The sequence below is a fragment of the Ictalurus punctatus genome, chromosome 5 (assembly GCF_001660625.3).
Source record: "Ictalurus punctatus breed USDA103 chromosome 5, Coco_2.0, whole genome shotgun sequence".
Taxonomy (NCBI): Eukaryota; Metazoa; Chordata; class Actinopteri; order Siluriformes; family Ictaluridae; genus Ictalurus; species Ictalurus punctatus.
Window position 1 is genome coordinate 30,290,397 of NC_030420.2, and position 17,731 is coordinate 30,308,127.

The 17,731-nt window shown below is 41.2% G+C and overlaps 1 protein-coding gene across 2 annotated transcripts in view; it reads right to left on the bottom strand.

Moving 5' to 3' along the window:
- gripap1 (GRIP1 associated protein 1) overlaps positions 1–17,731 on the bottom strand; it is a 67,282-nt gene that overhangs the window by 48,876 nt on the left and 675 nt on the right. Inside the window, exons 2-15 of one of the 2 annotated variants that reach the window (XM_017468271.3) lie at positions 14,369–14,435; positions 11,694–11,755; positions 11,086–11,112; positions 10,693–10,800; positions 8,720–8,876; positions 8,196–8,350; positions 6,074–6,116; positions 5,910–5,980; positions 5,629–5,676; positions 5,484–5,515; positions 4,022–4,069; positions 3,663–3,762; positions 2,298–2,375; positions 1,139–1,231 (exon numbers count right to left, since the gene is read on the bottom strand). In XM_017468271.3, the coding sequence (XP_017323760.1) occupies positions 1,139–1,231; positions 2,298–2,375; positions 3,663–3,762; positions 4,022–4,069; positions 5,484–5,515; positions 5,629–5,676; positions 5,910–5,980; positions 6,074–6,116; positions 8,196–8,350; positions 8,720–8,876; positions 10,693–10,800; positions 11,086–11,112; positions 11,694–11,755; positions 14,369–14,435 (1,089 nt within the window). The remainder of the gene's footprint in view (positions 1–1,138; positions 1,232–2,297; positions 2,376–3,662; positions 3,763–4,021; positions 4,070–5,483; positions 5,516–5,628; positions 5,677–5,909; positions 5,981–6,073; positions 6,117–8,195; positions 8,351–8,719; positions 8,877–10,692; positions 10,801–11,085; positions 11,113–11,693; positions 11,756–14,368; positions 14,436–17,731) is intronic. The other variant, XM_017468272.3, reaches the window with a different exon arrangement.

A 17,731-nucleotide genomic window follows, 5' to 3' on the forward strand; every position in this document is an offset into this window, starting at 1 on the left:
AAATGTTTATAAATACTGCTAGGTATTAGTATATTAGGTATGGATAGAGATAGATCATTTATACAGTGTAAATGATTTGTGTGTGAAAGAGTGAAACTGTGAAGTGGATATCGCGATCGGCGTAGGTATCCACATTGGAAAAATAAGTGGTATGGTGCCATCCCTGATGTAACCATCACTATTTAATGTTGTGGAACATCCGCGAAACAAGTTAGTTCATGTTCACGCGGTCCATACAGGATTTTCGAAGATTTGCGATAGTTGCGGACAAAAATGCTCGGTTTTGCTGCTTTCGTTGGCGAAAAACTACTTGAACCGGTGAAACCGCAACCGCACGAAATAGTCTTTCACAGTGATTGTTGGTAAACGAGACCTTTTAGATGCACGTGAATCGAGGAGGGTTTTGACTGAATATGCGTCGTGATGACGTCACATGGCGCGTCTTGGCCAAAATCTTTAGATAATCAGCGGTAATTTAAAAAATAAATAAATAAATAAATAAATAAATAAATAATAAAAAAAATGCAAGCTCCTCCGAATATTCGCTTGGTTTTGCGTTAATTTCTGCGATGGCAAATTCCTGGAGGGACTCGTATATAGCAGTTACGTCATGTCACAGAGAACTTCTGTCCTGAAAACCTTAGTGTGGTGGGAATCTATTGTTAACGTTGCACTGTAAGAATGATCCGCGGCACAGGGACGATGTTAATGATGAAGAGGAGGATGATATTAAAATACCGTTCTACAAGCATATGAGTCGTAGGAATGTTGAAATACCAGCCACTTGGGCTCTTTTGAAAGAATTGACATCATGTCAGGATTATAATCATTGCACGTTTTGGACTTGTAGATCTTTCTCCGGCTTGTAATTACCATTAAAACGAAATATGGAATTTTCTGTAATTACTGACTCCATAAAAAAAAATTTTTTTAAAGTATAGTGTAATTTTCCCCCCAGGAGATGAACAACTCTGAGCACAATCTCCGAGGTGTCGCATCATAACGACTGTAATTCTGACATGACATGACAGCACGGTTACGACTATGATGACAGTAATGGACGTTGTCATACTGGGATGTTGATGGGAACGGATGGCTGATGTACACTGGAATATGGATGGCGCTCGTCGAGCTGTACCTGTTCTAGGGCGGCTAGGTTAGTCCTGAGAGCCTCATTCTCACTCAGCATGCCCTCCACCTGCTCCTGACTGACCGCGCTCTGACACGCTACCTGTAGCTCCATCGAACACCACGCACAGCCACACAGAGAGGGGGATAAAAAGAGAGAGAGAGAGAGAGAAAAGAAAGGTGAAATTTGAGCTGTGAAGAAGGAGAGAATACCAGATCGGGGGTGGGGATGATGCAAAGCCAAGGCACAAAGGAAAGACAGCATGAAAAAAAAGCCAAAGAAACTGCTGAAAGAGAGAAAGAGAAGTCGTAGCATTCGAACAGAGCTTCTTAGAGGCGCGTCCAAACCTCGAACGAAAAGTCGAGATAAAGCAGGGGGGTCAGCTCTTCTTGCTAATCGCTTCGAGCTGCCCATCACAGACAGGAACTTAATTAAGATCCGTGCCCTTCGCCGAGGAACAGAGAGAGACAGCGGTAATGCTCAGGCAGACAGACAGACACCGAGCAGCATCCTAAACAAATCTTCAGCGCTCACAAGCAGGCCAATAAGCCTTGCAGAAATACTAATCTTTAATAATTCAGTTCGTCTTCATAGCACACTCATTTATTAAAAACACGCAGGCCTCTTGATAATGATAAAAAGTTTACAAAGTTTCCATTCCGGGACTTCAGGCAAGAGAAAAACAACAACAATGCAACAATACACAGCTGTCTCAATCACATCATGCCTTCAGCCAGACGGTTAAGCTCACGGTTCTGTCTCTTACACTGGGTTTAAATGATAACGACAGACGGCAGAGAACGAAAAAGAAAAAAAAACACGAACAGGCTTCTGAGCGTAAAATTTAAAAAAAAAAAAAAGTCTGCAATTAAATACAGGAATCGTTCTCTACATTTGCACAAACCAGGAGCTCTGGTCCTGGCAGGTACAGACAGAACCGCCGTGGTTATAGTAATGATCCTCCGTGTGTGTGGGGGTGTGTGTGTGTGTGGTTGTTTTGTTCGGTTGTGCTCACACAAACCTTTCTGCAAAACCTCAAGCAGTAATCATGCTGGAGCAGCAGACCAACACAGCGAGGCTTGGCTGTAAAGCGCAGAGCGAGTGAACTTCCTGCTGGAAGACGAGGTGCACGGTGAAAAGAGGGAAATAAAACAGAGCTGATGTTTACCTGATCTTTGAGTTCATGGAGAGCCATCTCGTGCACTTTCTGCTTGCTCTGCAACTGCTCCTTTAGCTCAGCAACATTCTATCAACACACACACACACACACACACACACACGAGACATCGGAGGGTTTATGCGTGTTATCCATTTTGTCTTGGCTGAATTGACAAACAATCTTTGACAGAAGTTTAGCACTCTATCTCAAAGGAAACTGAATTTGTTTGTACTAGGGCTGGGCGATAGGATGATATAATATCGATCTGCTGATAAATGATGCCATGATACACGTTTGAGATATTGTGAGTATCAGGTTTAAAAAATAAAAAAATATATTATTATTACAAACTGACTGGAAGAAGCTGAGGTTACTATTTTATACTTGGTCTTTAAAAACTTTACATACATACATTATTATATATATATATATATATATATATATATATATATATATATATATATATATATATATATCTATATTTATATATACACACAACTGGTCAAAAGTTTGTGGACACCCGACCGAAATGTTTCTCATGATCTTAAAAAGCTTTGGATCTGAAGGTGTGAGATTAAATGTGTGAAATCGGTGTCGTAGACAAAAATATAATCGTGCTGACGTACTCGTTTCTTTCATTAGAAAATTTTTTTTTTTTTTTTTTAAACGGACGACTCGGAATATTCCGAAAAGCAGCCGATAAGAGTCCGGCGTCGGTGTGAACTCCATCAATACTGTTTAAAAAGCATCTCGGGGAAATTCCTCAAGAAATCGGGTGAGAAAATGCCAAGAATATATTTCTGGAAATTCTAGGCGAAAAGGGCGTCGACTTTGAAGATGATAAAATATGAAATTATTTTTGATTTATTTTAGATTTTTTTTAATCACATAATTCCATTTGTGTTACTAAAGAGTTTTGCTGATATAACAATTATTATTATTATTCTAAAATGTGGAGAAAAAATAAATAAAGAAAGAACGAGTGTGTCTAAACTTTTGACCGGTAGTGTACATGTAAATGATACAATGCTGATATTGTAACAAACAATGAAAATATCGTGGATAACATTAAGCCATTTCTTTTTTTTCCCCCCAAGACATTAACTAAAAACATCAATGACATCATCGCTTATCGAAGAACGTCCTCAAGTATCGTGACATGATATTCTTCGGTATATCGCCCCCCCTAGTTTGTGGGCGTGAAATCTAACACGTGCTTACTTTGAGACAGAGTTGTTGAAAACGCTGCAGCATCATTTTAATTAACAGGGGGGGAAAAAATGTGTTTTTTATTTTTATTTTAAAATGTACAACAATAGTAATAACATCATTATAATTATAAATATTACGATGATCATCACATGCAGCTCGGACCTGGTTAGCGTTCATTAAATCAGACTGTAGTTTCTGCACGCGCAGGTTTATGGATTTCAGCTCCTCCTCTCGGCGCTGCTGGATCTCGTCTATTTTCGTCCTGGAGCGAATCACGTAGATGCAAATGGTTTATCAGACTGGTCATCTCACACAAGCAATCTTTCCCCCACAATGAGGAGATTTTCAAAAGAGCACTAGTGTAAATGAGTAAAAGAACTGCGCGATGTGTATTCAGGAGAGAAAGATTATACTGCGAGCTTCAGTTTATAGCAACTACAACAACAATGAAGACACATGCAGTAATTTAAAAATGCAAAACAAGAACAAGCGTGCATTATATTACTCTGCACGTCACCCACCTGCTGTCGTGGTAGAGAGCCTCTTTTTCCCCCTGGAGCTGCAGGAAGCTGGAAGAAGATCATAAAGGCAGTTTAAAACCCCAGCAAACAGAAAGAACGGCAGAGGTAGAGGCTCGGTGCCCAGAAGGCAGCCTCACGGCAGCAACCTTTACGGACAGAAAGCACTGGCACGACGAACACCACCTGTTCAGAGACATTATACCTGCTCGCTAACTGTGCACTTGAGCCACATCAAGAATGAGGTCATAAAGCCGGGGTGGGGGGGTATACCAGGCCCACTCATTGGGCCTGGTATACCAAGCTGGACACAAACGATGGATGGGATCCCAAGTGTTCGTACACAACACCGTGGTGTTTATGAAAAATCCGGCGAGCTCGGAAAAATGTCCGTATCCTACGAGAGCTCCTGAGGTTGTGTAAATTTTCATATAAAAGACTCTCTCTAACGGGGACACGGTGGTTTAGCACGTTTGCCTCGGACCTCCAGATTCACGCCTGCGCCCCGGTGTGTGATTTAATTTGATCTAATCAACATACACCTGTTAATATGAGAAAGATCACGCAGCGTCCCTGAAAGTCAGTTTGGCTTACGGAAACACACACAGACGACATTTCCTGAAAGACTGCTAAATGAGGCCCGTTGGTTAGAAATTTGGGGAAATGTAAACAGTGCAGAGTGCGCGTAGAAATCACAGCTTTCACCCGGATAGAACACGGGGCGAGTCAAACAATCCCATAATGCAACGGGACTGGTGCAGACGAGTTCGGGGAAAAACAATTAAAATAAACGTTAGAAGACGGCGCTTCCGCTGTTTTTAAGTATTAAACAGGACTTGTTTAACACTAGCCGAATAAACTGTTAACTTGTTGAAGGTTTAAACGAGAAAACAGTCGTCACAGCGTTCGAAACCAAACCATTCTTGTGATCTCCATCACGCCTTAACCGGCCGAGCTAACGGTAACGGATTTACCTGTCGGCCCCGCCCACATCACATTACTAATTCACTTCACTTTCCTGAAGTGTGTTTTCCCGTAAGTGCGGTTGCTTTAATCAAGCCGTTAAGATTCGAGTTCATGATGACGTCGAAGGTCACATGACAACTCCAACATGACGGTTGTAGGACGTCCGGGATTGTATTCATACTACACAAGCATACCGATTAGTACGTACTGTACAGTACATGATTTCAGACGCTGTTAAGCACCCTAACATACAGTACACGTGTTCACTGTAGGGATCGTCGTGTAATAACGACGCTTAACGGACCATTAAAAAGATATTTATTCACGAGCTCTAATCCGTTTCAGTTCAAATCTTTAATGCTCGTCTTTAAACGGATTATGTAAATTCTGACCTAAAACGGGATGCGCAATTTCAATTCCAATTACGTCTACAAGTAAGGGAAAATAAATAAATAAATAAATAAATAAATAAATGAATGAAACGCTACACGGTTCTTACCTCTCCTGTTTTTTCTTTAACTTGTCAGAGAGCTAAAAGCATAGAAAAATTTTTTTTTAATTTTCAATCACACGTTCATAATTACTGTTAGCATGATTACAAGTGAAAACGCCCAGACTTTCCGTTACAGCGGCCTCGCACCTACCTTAGCACACTCTTCTTGAAGTTTTGCGAGTTCAGCTTGTTTGGATGCCTAAACAACAAGCCAAACAAACAAAAAGCAAGATGCACGATCAATGCTTTGGACACCGCACATGTAGAAAATCGATCAGAGCAGAAACGTCAAGCTGGAGATTTATCTTACTGCAGAGACTCTGAGGGTGCAAACGAAATACGTAGATACACAAGATAATCACACTATATAGTCCTTAGGATATATATGCTCTGTGTGTGTGTGTGTGTGCATGTGTGCGCTTGCGTGCGTACCTCCAGGGCCTGTAGCTGCTCTTTCAGTAATCGCTTCTCTTCCATCTCTGTCTGAAGCTTCAGCTCCACCTCTTGAAGTGACAAATGCAGACGTTCGTTAACTTACGACACGCAGAAAACCCGATCCCTCAGAAAAGATTAGTACTGAGAAAGGCCCAGCTTACCGCTTAGCTCGTTTACTCTTTGCTCCAGACGGACACTTTTTGCCTGCGCAAAGCAGAGACAGAAACCTGGTTAAGACCTGCGCACACACTTCAAACGCCGGACAAGCTGACATGCAATACCCCTGTCTTAGGATGATAAAACCGCAGTGATAAAGTGGCTCTAAGCCACGCCCACTCGGTTACAGCAACTAAGTCCGGTTGGTCAACAGCAGAGTTTTTAGATCAAACAATTTCAAACAAAACACGGGTTTTTCCAAAACAAGAGAGATACATTTGTTAAATATAGGTGTGCAACAATTTTTGGCACCCTTTTAGTCAATACTTTGCTCTACCTCTCTTTGCCAAGATAACAGCTCTGAGGCTTCTCCTATAATGCCTGATGGCGTTGGAGAATACATGGCAAGGAATCTGAGAACGTTCCTCCATACAGAAACTCTCCAGAGCCTTCAAATTTCGAGGTCCACGCTGGTGGACTCTCCTCTACAGTTCACCCCACAGGTTTTCTATGGGGTTCAAGTCAGGGGACTGGGATGGCCATGGCCATCTTTGAGAAAACAAGCAACCAAAAACAAACAAAAACAAGATTCTAAAAAATCTAAGGCATTCTGTCTGCTACAAAAAAAAAAAAAAAAAAACTTTTATTTATTTTCTTCAGTGAATCCATTCCTTCACTGAAACCCAGAGCTTCATAATGGTTCCTTTTCACTATGATAAAGTAAATATACTGTCTGTATTGGACCGTCAGATTATTATAAAACACGTATTACCACTGTACAGGATCTAATGAAGTTATAGTAGCTTTCCGTGAATAGGGCTTAAATTAAAAATGTATTAAAGTGCTGCTGTCTGTAAGGCTTCGCTGAGCTTTTAACTTCTTTTCAGCCTTCCATTTACATCTACAGAATGAAAACAAAGACAGGAGAGACACAACACAGGCTGCGTCATAGACAAACTTTCTGCCCTTAAAGTTTAGTCAAGGGCACGAACACAACGGGCTTCATAAAGTCGGAATTAACAGGCTTGCCCATTTTGTCTGTCGCGTATTTAAGCTAGAAAAAATAACCTAAATTATCCACCTCTATACAACTTCTATGAGCAAATAAATGACTTTCCACTGGGTGAAAATGTGCATGGGGATCCCACACGTGTCACAGGTTTAGGAAATAGTCACCTCGAAGCGGTTTACAAGATATTTGCAAGTAGCCCACACACAAAATAGCTGAATGTTGTCCTGATAACTCACGGGAAGAAGTGACCACTCTTAGGTCCTGGTGGTGTAACGATAAACTCCCGTCACTATACGATTCGATCCACGATACTGGCTTTGAGACAATTCAAGTTTCAGAACATCCTGAGCAACATTTTAATGAAGAAATATTATGACTGAAAAGACTATTTCTGAGTCATATTCAAAAGATAAATAAATAAATAAAAAATTTTTATTTTTTTTTAAATCCTCCCAAAAATGTGACTGAATAAACAAAATTCTCTGACTAAGGGAATAAAGTTTGAGTGAAACATAATGAATTCCGTAGCACAGCTGCCATTTTAAATGGGAATAGAGCTACAAAGTCGGCTAAAATTCCCGTTTTCCATCACCGCGTTCTCAAAGGCACGGGGCTGGTTTCGTTTGAAAGCTACTGAAGAGATCTTTGTAAACAGTTAGGATGTAGTTGTGTAACCGTATAACCTCTACTGCGTGTCAGTCATCGTGATCGAGAGTTATCGGTCACTTCACGCAAGTGCAGATGATTCCCGGTGATGTCGCCGGCTCTCCACGAAAGAATGCGATCGCGTGAGCAGCATGCTCTCTAGATTGTGCACCTCTAGTGTTCAAACACTGCAACTGCATTAAATGCATGATTAACAGAAGTGCGATTTCCATGATGTGAATCGTAGATTTATATGACCCTCATAGTCACATTTTTGCATCTGGACATGATGCATCGTTACAGCCCTAGTAGCTGCAGTTGCTAAGCAACCAACGGCCAGCCTTAGTTCAGGGTAGGAGATTAGTGAAGGGTCGAGTGTTGAACTCTTTCACTTAATAGAGAAAAGACTTAAGTGATTTAAGTTCATTGCAATTCCAACTCCGGACATTATCTTTATCTAACCCTCTCACCTGCTCCAGTCTGTCATTGGCTAAAGCAGCTGCCATGTCATCACTGGAGCGAGCAGCATCTGTGTGCAGCTGGTCGCTGACACCATTGGCGTCAATCGCTGCCTCTTTCCCGTCATCCACTCCACGCGTGCGGTTTTGCTCGCTGTCCTGAAGAGCTGGACAAGCACAGACACAATAACAATATAACCATCTCGGCAGTGACTGCTCACATCCGCTGAGGGTATGTGGGGGGGGGTAAACGAAAATAGACTGCTGGCATTTATACCCCCGCCATGCACTTTTACATTCTACACACATCTACAGGTCATAATCTGGGGTTTGGCTTCACCGTAGTTGGCAAAAATAACAGAAAATGTGTCAGTATAAAGGGAATACAGACTGGTAAGCATCATTCCTAATTAAATTAAGCTCAGTAGAATTACGTTCACAGAAAAGCTGTATAAAGAAAAGGGAAAGAAATATCTTCAAGACACATATAGCATACGGACATGGCATGTATGACGTACGTATTTCTGACATCTCACCTGCCAGTTTCTTCTGCAGGGCGGAGTTTTCAGCCTGTAGGCGCAGAAGCTCTCCATCTGTCGGGCCGGACACAGGGCCAGGGGCGTGAGCTTGGAGGCCCCTCCCCTCCCGCAAGCCCTGATTCTCAGCCTCCAGCTGCTCGATCTGGGAACATAACTACACACGAAAAACCGAGCATTCGGAGACAGCTAACCAATCAGGGCAGAGATTAAATCAAACTTAATAAACTACATTACCAGGTTTAATAAACCGTACAAATCTGTCCCAGACCTGACTTCTGCCTATGAATTATGATATTACAGTAAATAAGCTAAATGGTGCACTTAAACAGCGCTTTTGTCTCATTAATCCATTCACACACACACACACCAATGGTAGCAGAGCTGCCATGCAAGGCGCTAACTTGCCATCGGGAGCAACTTGGGGTTCAGCGTCTTGCCCAAGGACACTTCGGCATGAGTCATGTGGGCCGGGAATCGAACCGCCAACCCTACGATTAGTGCACAACCCGCTCTACCACCTGAGCCACAGCCGCCCCATTATGCTGGATTATTTGAAGAAGTACTTGGATGCTTCATAAAAACTAGATTTGCAAATGATGTCAGCTACTTTAGGATACGCTCACAAGGACATTTTGGCTCAAGTCAAAGTCTAAAGAACGCTTTTTGCCAGAATGTTGACAGATAAACTATATGGACACTTGACCATCACACCAATATGTGGTTCTTCCCCAAAACGTTGGCACTAAACTGGAAGCAGACAATTGTCTAGAATGTCTTCATATGCTGTAGAATTACAATCTCTAATGGCTAGGTGTCCACAAACTTTTGGTCATACAGTGTACCTCAAAGATTGCATTCACTTGCATTCCAAATTAGTCCTGGCTCTAAACTTTTTTTTTTCCCCCTGCCTCAGATTAAATGTAAAACAAATGATCATCATCCCTGAAATATGAATTTCTGTGATGTAAGCATCATGAAGGGCTGAAAAACAGAACAATAAGAGTGGCTAAAAGTGAAGAAAAGATCATCTGCTTTACACGTGGTAGACTATGCAGGTTAAAAACTTTAAAAACAGCACAAACGTAGAGAACGGGAAGAAGTCTACCTTTTGAAATTATGGGAATTATGCTGTGATACGAAAAAATCCCAAATAAATCGAAATAACTTAGTATTTTAGTATCTTCAAAGTAGACACGATTTTTCGCCTAGAATTTCCAGAAATGTATTCTTGTCGTTTTCTCGAGCGATTTCTTGAGGAATTTCCCTGAGATGCTTTTTAAACAGTATTAAAGGAGTTCACGCCGACGCCGGACTCTTATCGGCTGCTTTTCGGAACATTTCGCTCAGAGTCGTCCGTTTAAAAAAAAAAATGAACAAAATTTTGTAAATAAAATGTTCGTTTTCTAATGAAAGGAATTAATACGTCGGCACGATTATATTTTTGTCTACAACATCGATTTCAAACATTTAAATCACACACCTTCAGATTTTTAAGATCATGGGAAACGTTCCGGTCGAGTGTCCACATAATTTTGACCGGTGGTGTGTAAACGACTAGAAGACGAGTTTTCCGATGGGTGCGTAAACGTCCTCACAGACCAACAGCCTTAAGTGGCGCGTTTCGATCCTACTTGTGTTACACTTGTATTGTTTTGCTGCAAAAATGTTTCCGGTCTCAAATGAAACCGACAGCTTCCGACATTTTAGCGGAACGGCCTCCTGCTCCGTACGAGGAAGAGTATAATTGTTGTTTTGTTTAAGGAACTTCGATTTAGAGGCGAAGGAATTAAACAAAGCAGGGAACCCTGTCGAGAATAAACATTAGCGTTCGCTGATAATTGAATCAATACAAAACAAAAATTACATTCTTCCCCTCAGGGAGGATTATATGATAATAACAGCATCTATAGCAAGTAGTGATGGAGTGTGTGTGTGTGTGTGTGTGCGTGTGTGTGTGTGTGGCTCAGTACCTTGGACAGCTCTTGCATGAGGGTGCTGTTCTGCAGTCTGAAATCATCCTCCTGACTGTGCAGTTTGCCCTGAAGCATCTCATTTTCACTCAGCAACGCATCCACCTCCTGCAGCAACAAGCGAGAAGCGTTAACACACAATCCACAGCCATGACACAGAACACAAGACACCGGCAAACGATTTCTACGACGGACACGACGACCGCCATTACTAACCAAACGACTGTTCATGATGAGGCTCAATTGTCCGTTTAGATTTTGATGGGAAACTATAGAAAGGTGTCTTTTAATAGGTTTCGTGATCATGGGTACAGTAATTATCCGGTCATGCACCGTGATTAACGGTGACACTATAACAAACCCTACACTGCTTTATGAGTGAGACAAACTTACCTGAGCTTTCTTGCTCTTATTAAGTGCCTGTGGAGAGTTAGAAAGAAAAAGGAGACAAATCAGATTCCAAAAAATAAATAAAATCAGATCCATCTTGATTGTGCGTGATGAAAGAAACCATCAGAAGCCAAAGGGAAATCGCATTAATGCATTCAAGTCCATCAGCAAATGGCTTCCTCCCACAAATCCGCAGCAGATGCTCGCTCCGAAAAATGGAAGATTTAACAGATTGTGCTAAGATTGGCCTATTTTTTGTTTCCCCAGCAACATCCAGACCCTGGAAAAGCAGAACTCTGTATGCATTCAGGGGTACGACCCGTCAGTAAACAAAAACAGATAAATATCACGTCCTGATAATAATATTCAGTGGTTGCTACTCGGAGCGTAACGATCGGACGATTTAAAAGACGGCGATTGAAACGAATCGAGGCAACGATCGTAAAAACGATAGTAAATGGTGCGGCGGAGGCTCAGGTGGTAGAGCGGGTTGTCCACTAATCGTAGGGTTCGCGGTTCGATTCTACTGTGCACGCTAATGATAACCTGTCTGTACCGCCAGCCCGTGACTCCATACCGATTCAATTTGAATTGAACAGATGTGTGTTTACCTTCTGTGCTTTGAGGTAATCTTTCTCCAAGGTCAAGGTCTTCTGGCGGACATTGTTGAGCTCTAGAGAAGAGTTGAGCGAGATTGATCTTGACAAGATTAGTGGTTTAGGAAGGGAAATAAGATGTAATTTGTGTGCACAGGTTACAACTTGGACTAAATGGTTTGTAAAGACAAAGAACATGAAACTGAGCTGAGGTGGAAACAGAAAGAATTTAGATATACAGTACTATAACACATCTGAGAACAAGCAGTGTAGTTAATACAAGAAGAGCCGTGTTTGTTTAACTTCCCTGTGTATGGTTAAATATTAGCTAGAGTCGTGGATTCAGGCACGGCCTTTCTCTTTAACTTGAGTTACCAGTGATGGACTGACTTTTTTTTTTTTTTTTTTTTTTTTTTAAATAAAACACAAACAAATGCAAATAGCGTGCTGACTTTGCCTTAAAGCCAAATATACATATTTACTTCAGGACATTTCGAATACTTACAAAAACAAATACCATTCTCTATATAATCAAAATGCAATTATTTTATATTTAACAACAGATAAAAACGACACTATGAATAGAAACGAGAAGGCTCTTATTTCAGCCTGCACACGAATTGAAATTATTCCCATTTATACCATAGCACCGTTGAATTCTCCGTTCTGATTGGTCAGAAGGTACTGATTAATTTTCAAACAGCAGCTCTGACTGTACTTGTAGCTGCACGGCAAATTACAGGTTTATCATTTATTAATGCGCTCATTCTAAAACAGTATATTATATATTAATTCTACAGTAAGAGCTTACACAGACATTTTGCTCAGTGCACAGGATATGCCTAAGGAATCACAGGCAACACCTTTAAATAACCAATACTGGCTATGGGGCGTTTCTAAACAAATCCATCTTTCGGATGAGACGTTAAACCGAGGTCCTGACTCTCTGTGGTCATTAAAAATCCCAGGACACTTATAGTAAAAGAGTAGGGGTAGAACCCGAGTGTCCTGCCGAAATTCCCCCATTGGCCCTTCAACATCACGGTCCCCTAATAATCCCTATCTCTGAATTGGCTACATCACTCTTTCCTCTCCACTAATATCTGGTGTGTGGTGGGCGTTCTGGCGCACTATGGCTGCCGTCGCATCATCCAGGTGGATGTTATACACTAGGGATGCACCGAAATGAGAATTCTTGGCCGAAGCCGAATATAACGAAAAACTTGGCCGAAGGCCGAATACGTTTTTTCGTGTTTTTTCCCCATTTATTTTGCCCTTTTTTTTTCACTACTGCATAAATTAAAGTCAAAATGTGCTTTTTACTATTTTGTCTTGCTTTTCAAAGAAAAAAATCAATTACAAAAACTACAATTTCAAAATATTTATTTAACACTGAACAATTTCTTTTCATTCCAGCGGGCGTAGGCTACCAACAAGGCGCAGTATAACTTTAAATAAATAAATGAGTAAAATAAAAATATTTTGATGTGGTCATCTTTGAGCTCCCCTTGAATAGCCTGCGTTAGGCCTATAACTGACTGCTGAAAGAATGGAACACACTGTAGCCTACAACAAAAAAGTGCATTAAAAAGTGCATTGACAAGAGTGCAGGAAATGGTTCTATCCGGTTCTGTACGGCTGACTATACTGGGGATATATACCGCTCGCGTCCCTGGACACCTCGTGGAGTATTATAGTAGATATAGTATAGTTAGAGACGTTGTTATGTTCCTTGATAGATTTAGTTAGTTTAAACTATAGATTAGTTCAATGAGTCCCCGCCGGTTTTTCCGCTCCCAGTCCGTAGTACTAGCTATGTTTCTTGTTTTGTGTTTCGACCCTGTTTTCTGTGACCGCAACTTTGATTCCTGGTTTTCCTCCGTTTATACCTGTTTGCCGATCGCCCGACCCTTTGCCTGTCTTGACTACATTTTTTGTATTACGATTTGGATTTGTCTGCCTGCCCTTAAATAAATACGTCTTTACCTGCTTCCGTACTCTACTCCCGTACGTCTCGCGATGTGACAGAATACTCCGGAACAGAAACAAAACAAACGCACGTATCCACAGTAAACAATGTCACGGTTGTCAACATCCGAAGAACATGCGCTCGCTGACCACTCGTGCACGTAGCTCGTGCATGCGCGCGCCCCCTCATCTCTCCGAGCGCGCTGCCAGAAGTGGAGGTCGTGACGTTCGCGCGTCTCACTCTGGTTGCTAGGCTATTTGGTCGCATCATCAAACACGTCATTGTTCGGTCAAATTTATTCAGCCTTTCCACTTACTAATTTCAGTTGCCGAACATTCGGTGCATCCCTACTGCACACTAAAGGTGATTGAGGAGATCCCCCGCCAGTACTATGTAAAACTAACTAACTAACTCAACAAATGCCCTTTTTATCTCCCTGATTATTCAATACCGACTTGTTGATCGTTACCTCGGTGCAAAGACCTGATTAAAAATGCCAAACATATCTCCCAGTACTAAATAATTTCACTTTATCAAGATAAATGGGTTAAAACAACAGCAAGGGTATTACAATTAGCAGCTACGAGATTGCGCAAAGTGTTTTGGAAAGCAAAAACGTCACTTACTTAAGTTTTAGAATCCCGTCTCAGCTACTGATGTTTATTTAATGGTGGCCTGTTGACAGAATTGTGTATGAGGTGTGCGGTGTATTGCTGCTTACCTGCAGCGTTCTTTCGCAGGTCATCTGAGAGCTGGTAGTTCTGCGTTCGCAGCTCCAGAAGCTGAGCCTGTCGTAGCAGAGACAAAAAAGGGACAGAAAAGACATTTCTGAGGACCTGGAATAACCGCCCTGCGTGTTTTACACCAAAACAACTGGTCTGTGCGATGTAGTCTCGGTCCGGCTCCGAGATGCTAAACTGAATCCACAGGATTGAGCGGTAGTGCTGCGGGAATAAAAACGTGTTTCTGGATGTTTGGACTGAACAACAAATAAACGTTGAAAAAGATACATGAAACGAGTTATTTATTCATTAGCTAATCATTTATTTAGCTACGGCTCAGCGTACACCACGCTCGGAATGATCGACGTGATGTGCGCTCGCCAAAGGTTTGTTTACCAAATCGCTCCTCAAACGTTTTGTTCATTAATTATATGCAGCATGAAACCAAACAACAAACAAGCCAAAAGGATCAGACTGTTTCAGACTCAAACAGACAAATCGGTCTGAAAGCATCGTTAGTGTTCTTATCCCTACGCTTAAAACTTCAGAGAGATTTCTAGATCAAAAGCCTGAGGTCCGAGTGTCTCGTAGGAGGGACAAATAATAATAAACTGTGCGGCACAGGGGATACACCGGCTGCACATCTGAAAGTTTCGCCATTTTGTAGATTAGCGAACAAGATCCAGTGCACTCGTGAAATCCAACAACGCACTGCTGAGCCGTAGAGTCTGAAAACGTACTCTAGCTCAGGGACCACCGAGCAGAAGAGCCGCGGTCCTCATGTGGACCTTCGGCACACTGAACGGGGCGTTTGAAAGATGCTGAAGCACAAGCAAATAAAAACATATGTATGGAAAATACTGTCTGTAGTTCAGAGATGAACCAACTCGCAGATCCTGCGTTGTATATATATGTGTGTGTGTGTGTGTGTGTGTGTGTGTGTGTGTGTGTATATATATATATATATATATATATATATATATATATATATATATATTATATATTATATATATATACATATAAAGAGAGAGAGAGAGATCTCTCTGCATCCCAATTTGCCTACTTATATTATGGCTTAAAAGTATGTACTCATTCTGTGAAGGAAAAGTACATACTTTTGAGTGTGTAGAAAAAGAGTATGTAAGTACTGAGACATACTAACACGCCACGTAAGGGAAGAGAACGCTGTTGCCTAGTTACGCACACTCCTCGTAGCATTTCAGCTTTTCTTCATTCGTTATTCCTTAAATTAATTAATTATATATGTATATGTATATAACACATACACACACGATGTAATTTACCCTACGGCGAATGGATTCGGCGAAGGAAACCATCATAAAACTCCTCCTCCTTCGAGTTGTGGGTAATATTAGCTGAATAAGTGTACACGGATCCACACTCTGAAGATCTAGCAGAAACAGCAGACGGTCTGGGTACCTTTGGGATACCCGATTCAGCCTACTACGATTTGGGACACGGTACTTCTGATCTCGGATACTATTTCGGACGGATAGTAGGCGCACTGGGACGCAGGATATGATTAAAGCAGGACAAAGAAGTATGCGTTTATTCTCCCTGCTCCATGTGGCATATATGTTCAGAGACCATGGCCCTAGTTAAAAAAAGTGATGTCGTGAAGTGCAGCTACAAAGCAAAAACTACAAAAACAAAGCGGTTTCTAATTGTGTAATTTTTAGCTGTTAATGTTTACGTGTTAAAATGTAACAACTGGCACAGTTACGTCACGTTTTTCGCACGTCCTGACCTTTTTGAGTGAGGAATTTTAGCTAAACTTCACCGCCACAAATTGTAGTCAAACATCAGTGCCTTAAAGTTACGGAATAGAGGTCGATTGATTTCACAGATTAATCGGCACCGATAACCGGCTATCATCAAAAATCCACATCGAAAAGCCTGCTGTCGTTATACAGTGCGAGAGCGACCTCTTGAGGCGAAATAAAAACTATCACTGACAAATTTTGTTGTGTTATTTGAAGTGTTTTTTTTTATTATTCATTTTAGATGTTTATTTGTTTGGAGTGTTACTTTTTGGTTTGGTTTGGATGTGTATCTTTCATTTATTTTTATATTTATTAATAGAAAATATATATTAATATTCATTTTATTTTTTTAAAATACAGTACACTTTCATGGTACAGTCAGTACCGTTTATTTTTGTAATGAAGTTCAGCAACATTTTACTTTGAGTGTTGTGCTTTCATTCACTATCCATTTTAAAAATTAATCGGCAGGTACCGCCCAAATTGGTTATCGGTAAAGTCCACTATTGGTCGATCTCAACAAACATATTACACTTTGCAGTGTGTGAACAGTGATCCGACTGTATAAAAATGCCCCAGTAATCATTCTGTGAAGTCAAGGAAGTTCCTGCTCTTTACAGCAAATCAGACCTCTGTCATGAAGTCTACTCATACGCACATCTAAGAGTCAAATACATGTTCAAAACATCTGCAAAAGAGAAATAAATACAAATAAACGACTCATACATGCGACTCGACTCTCAGGGTTCGCCTAAAAGAGCCAGCTCAAAGAGTCGACTCGCATACAACTCATATACACGACTCCATTCCCAGGGCTGACCTGAAAGAGCAGGCTGAAATATTCGATTCACATACAACTCATATACACGACTCCACTTCCAAGGTTGACCTGAAAGAGCCGGCTCAAAGAGTCGACTCGCATACAACTCGTTTACACGACTCGGTTCTCAAGGTTGACCTGAAAGAGCCGGCTCAAAGAGTCGGTTTGCTTGTATTTCCTCATTTGTCCCTTTGGATAAAAGCGAATAAAATGAATAAATATCAAATGTAAATGTAAAAGAGCCGGCTCAAACAGTCGACTTGCATACAACTCATATACGCGACTCAATTCTCAAGGTTGACCAAAAAGAGGCCTCTCAAAGAATCGACTCGCATACAACTCGTATACGCGACTCGATTCTCAAGGTTGACGCATACAACTCATATACTTAACGCTCAAGTTTCAATGAGTCGACTCGTCCGGACGCAAACGACACATCACTATTCCACAGATAGATGAATAAGTGGTCAGAAGCATAGCCACTGGCAGGTGTTTGAAAATCTGTTCAACAAACCTGGCTAGTTCTAACGAGTCACTTCTATTAACGTAATGGAAACGTTGCGGTGATTAATCTTGCAAATGATTAGCCACGATGGAAACTGGATACTGGGTTAGCAAGCTACATTTCACCTCAGGTTCCACAACAAATCCTGCGTCTAGGAATAGAAATACAGGCTTGACAGCAGTTTATCAGTGTCGTACTATTATGTTTACGCATAGAAAAACTAACAAATCGGCTTTAAATATCTTTCTGGTTT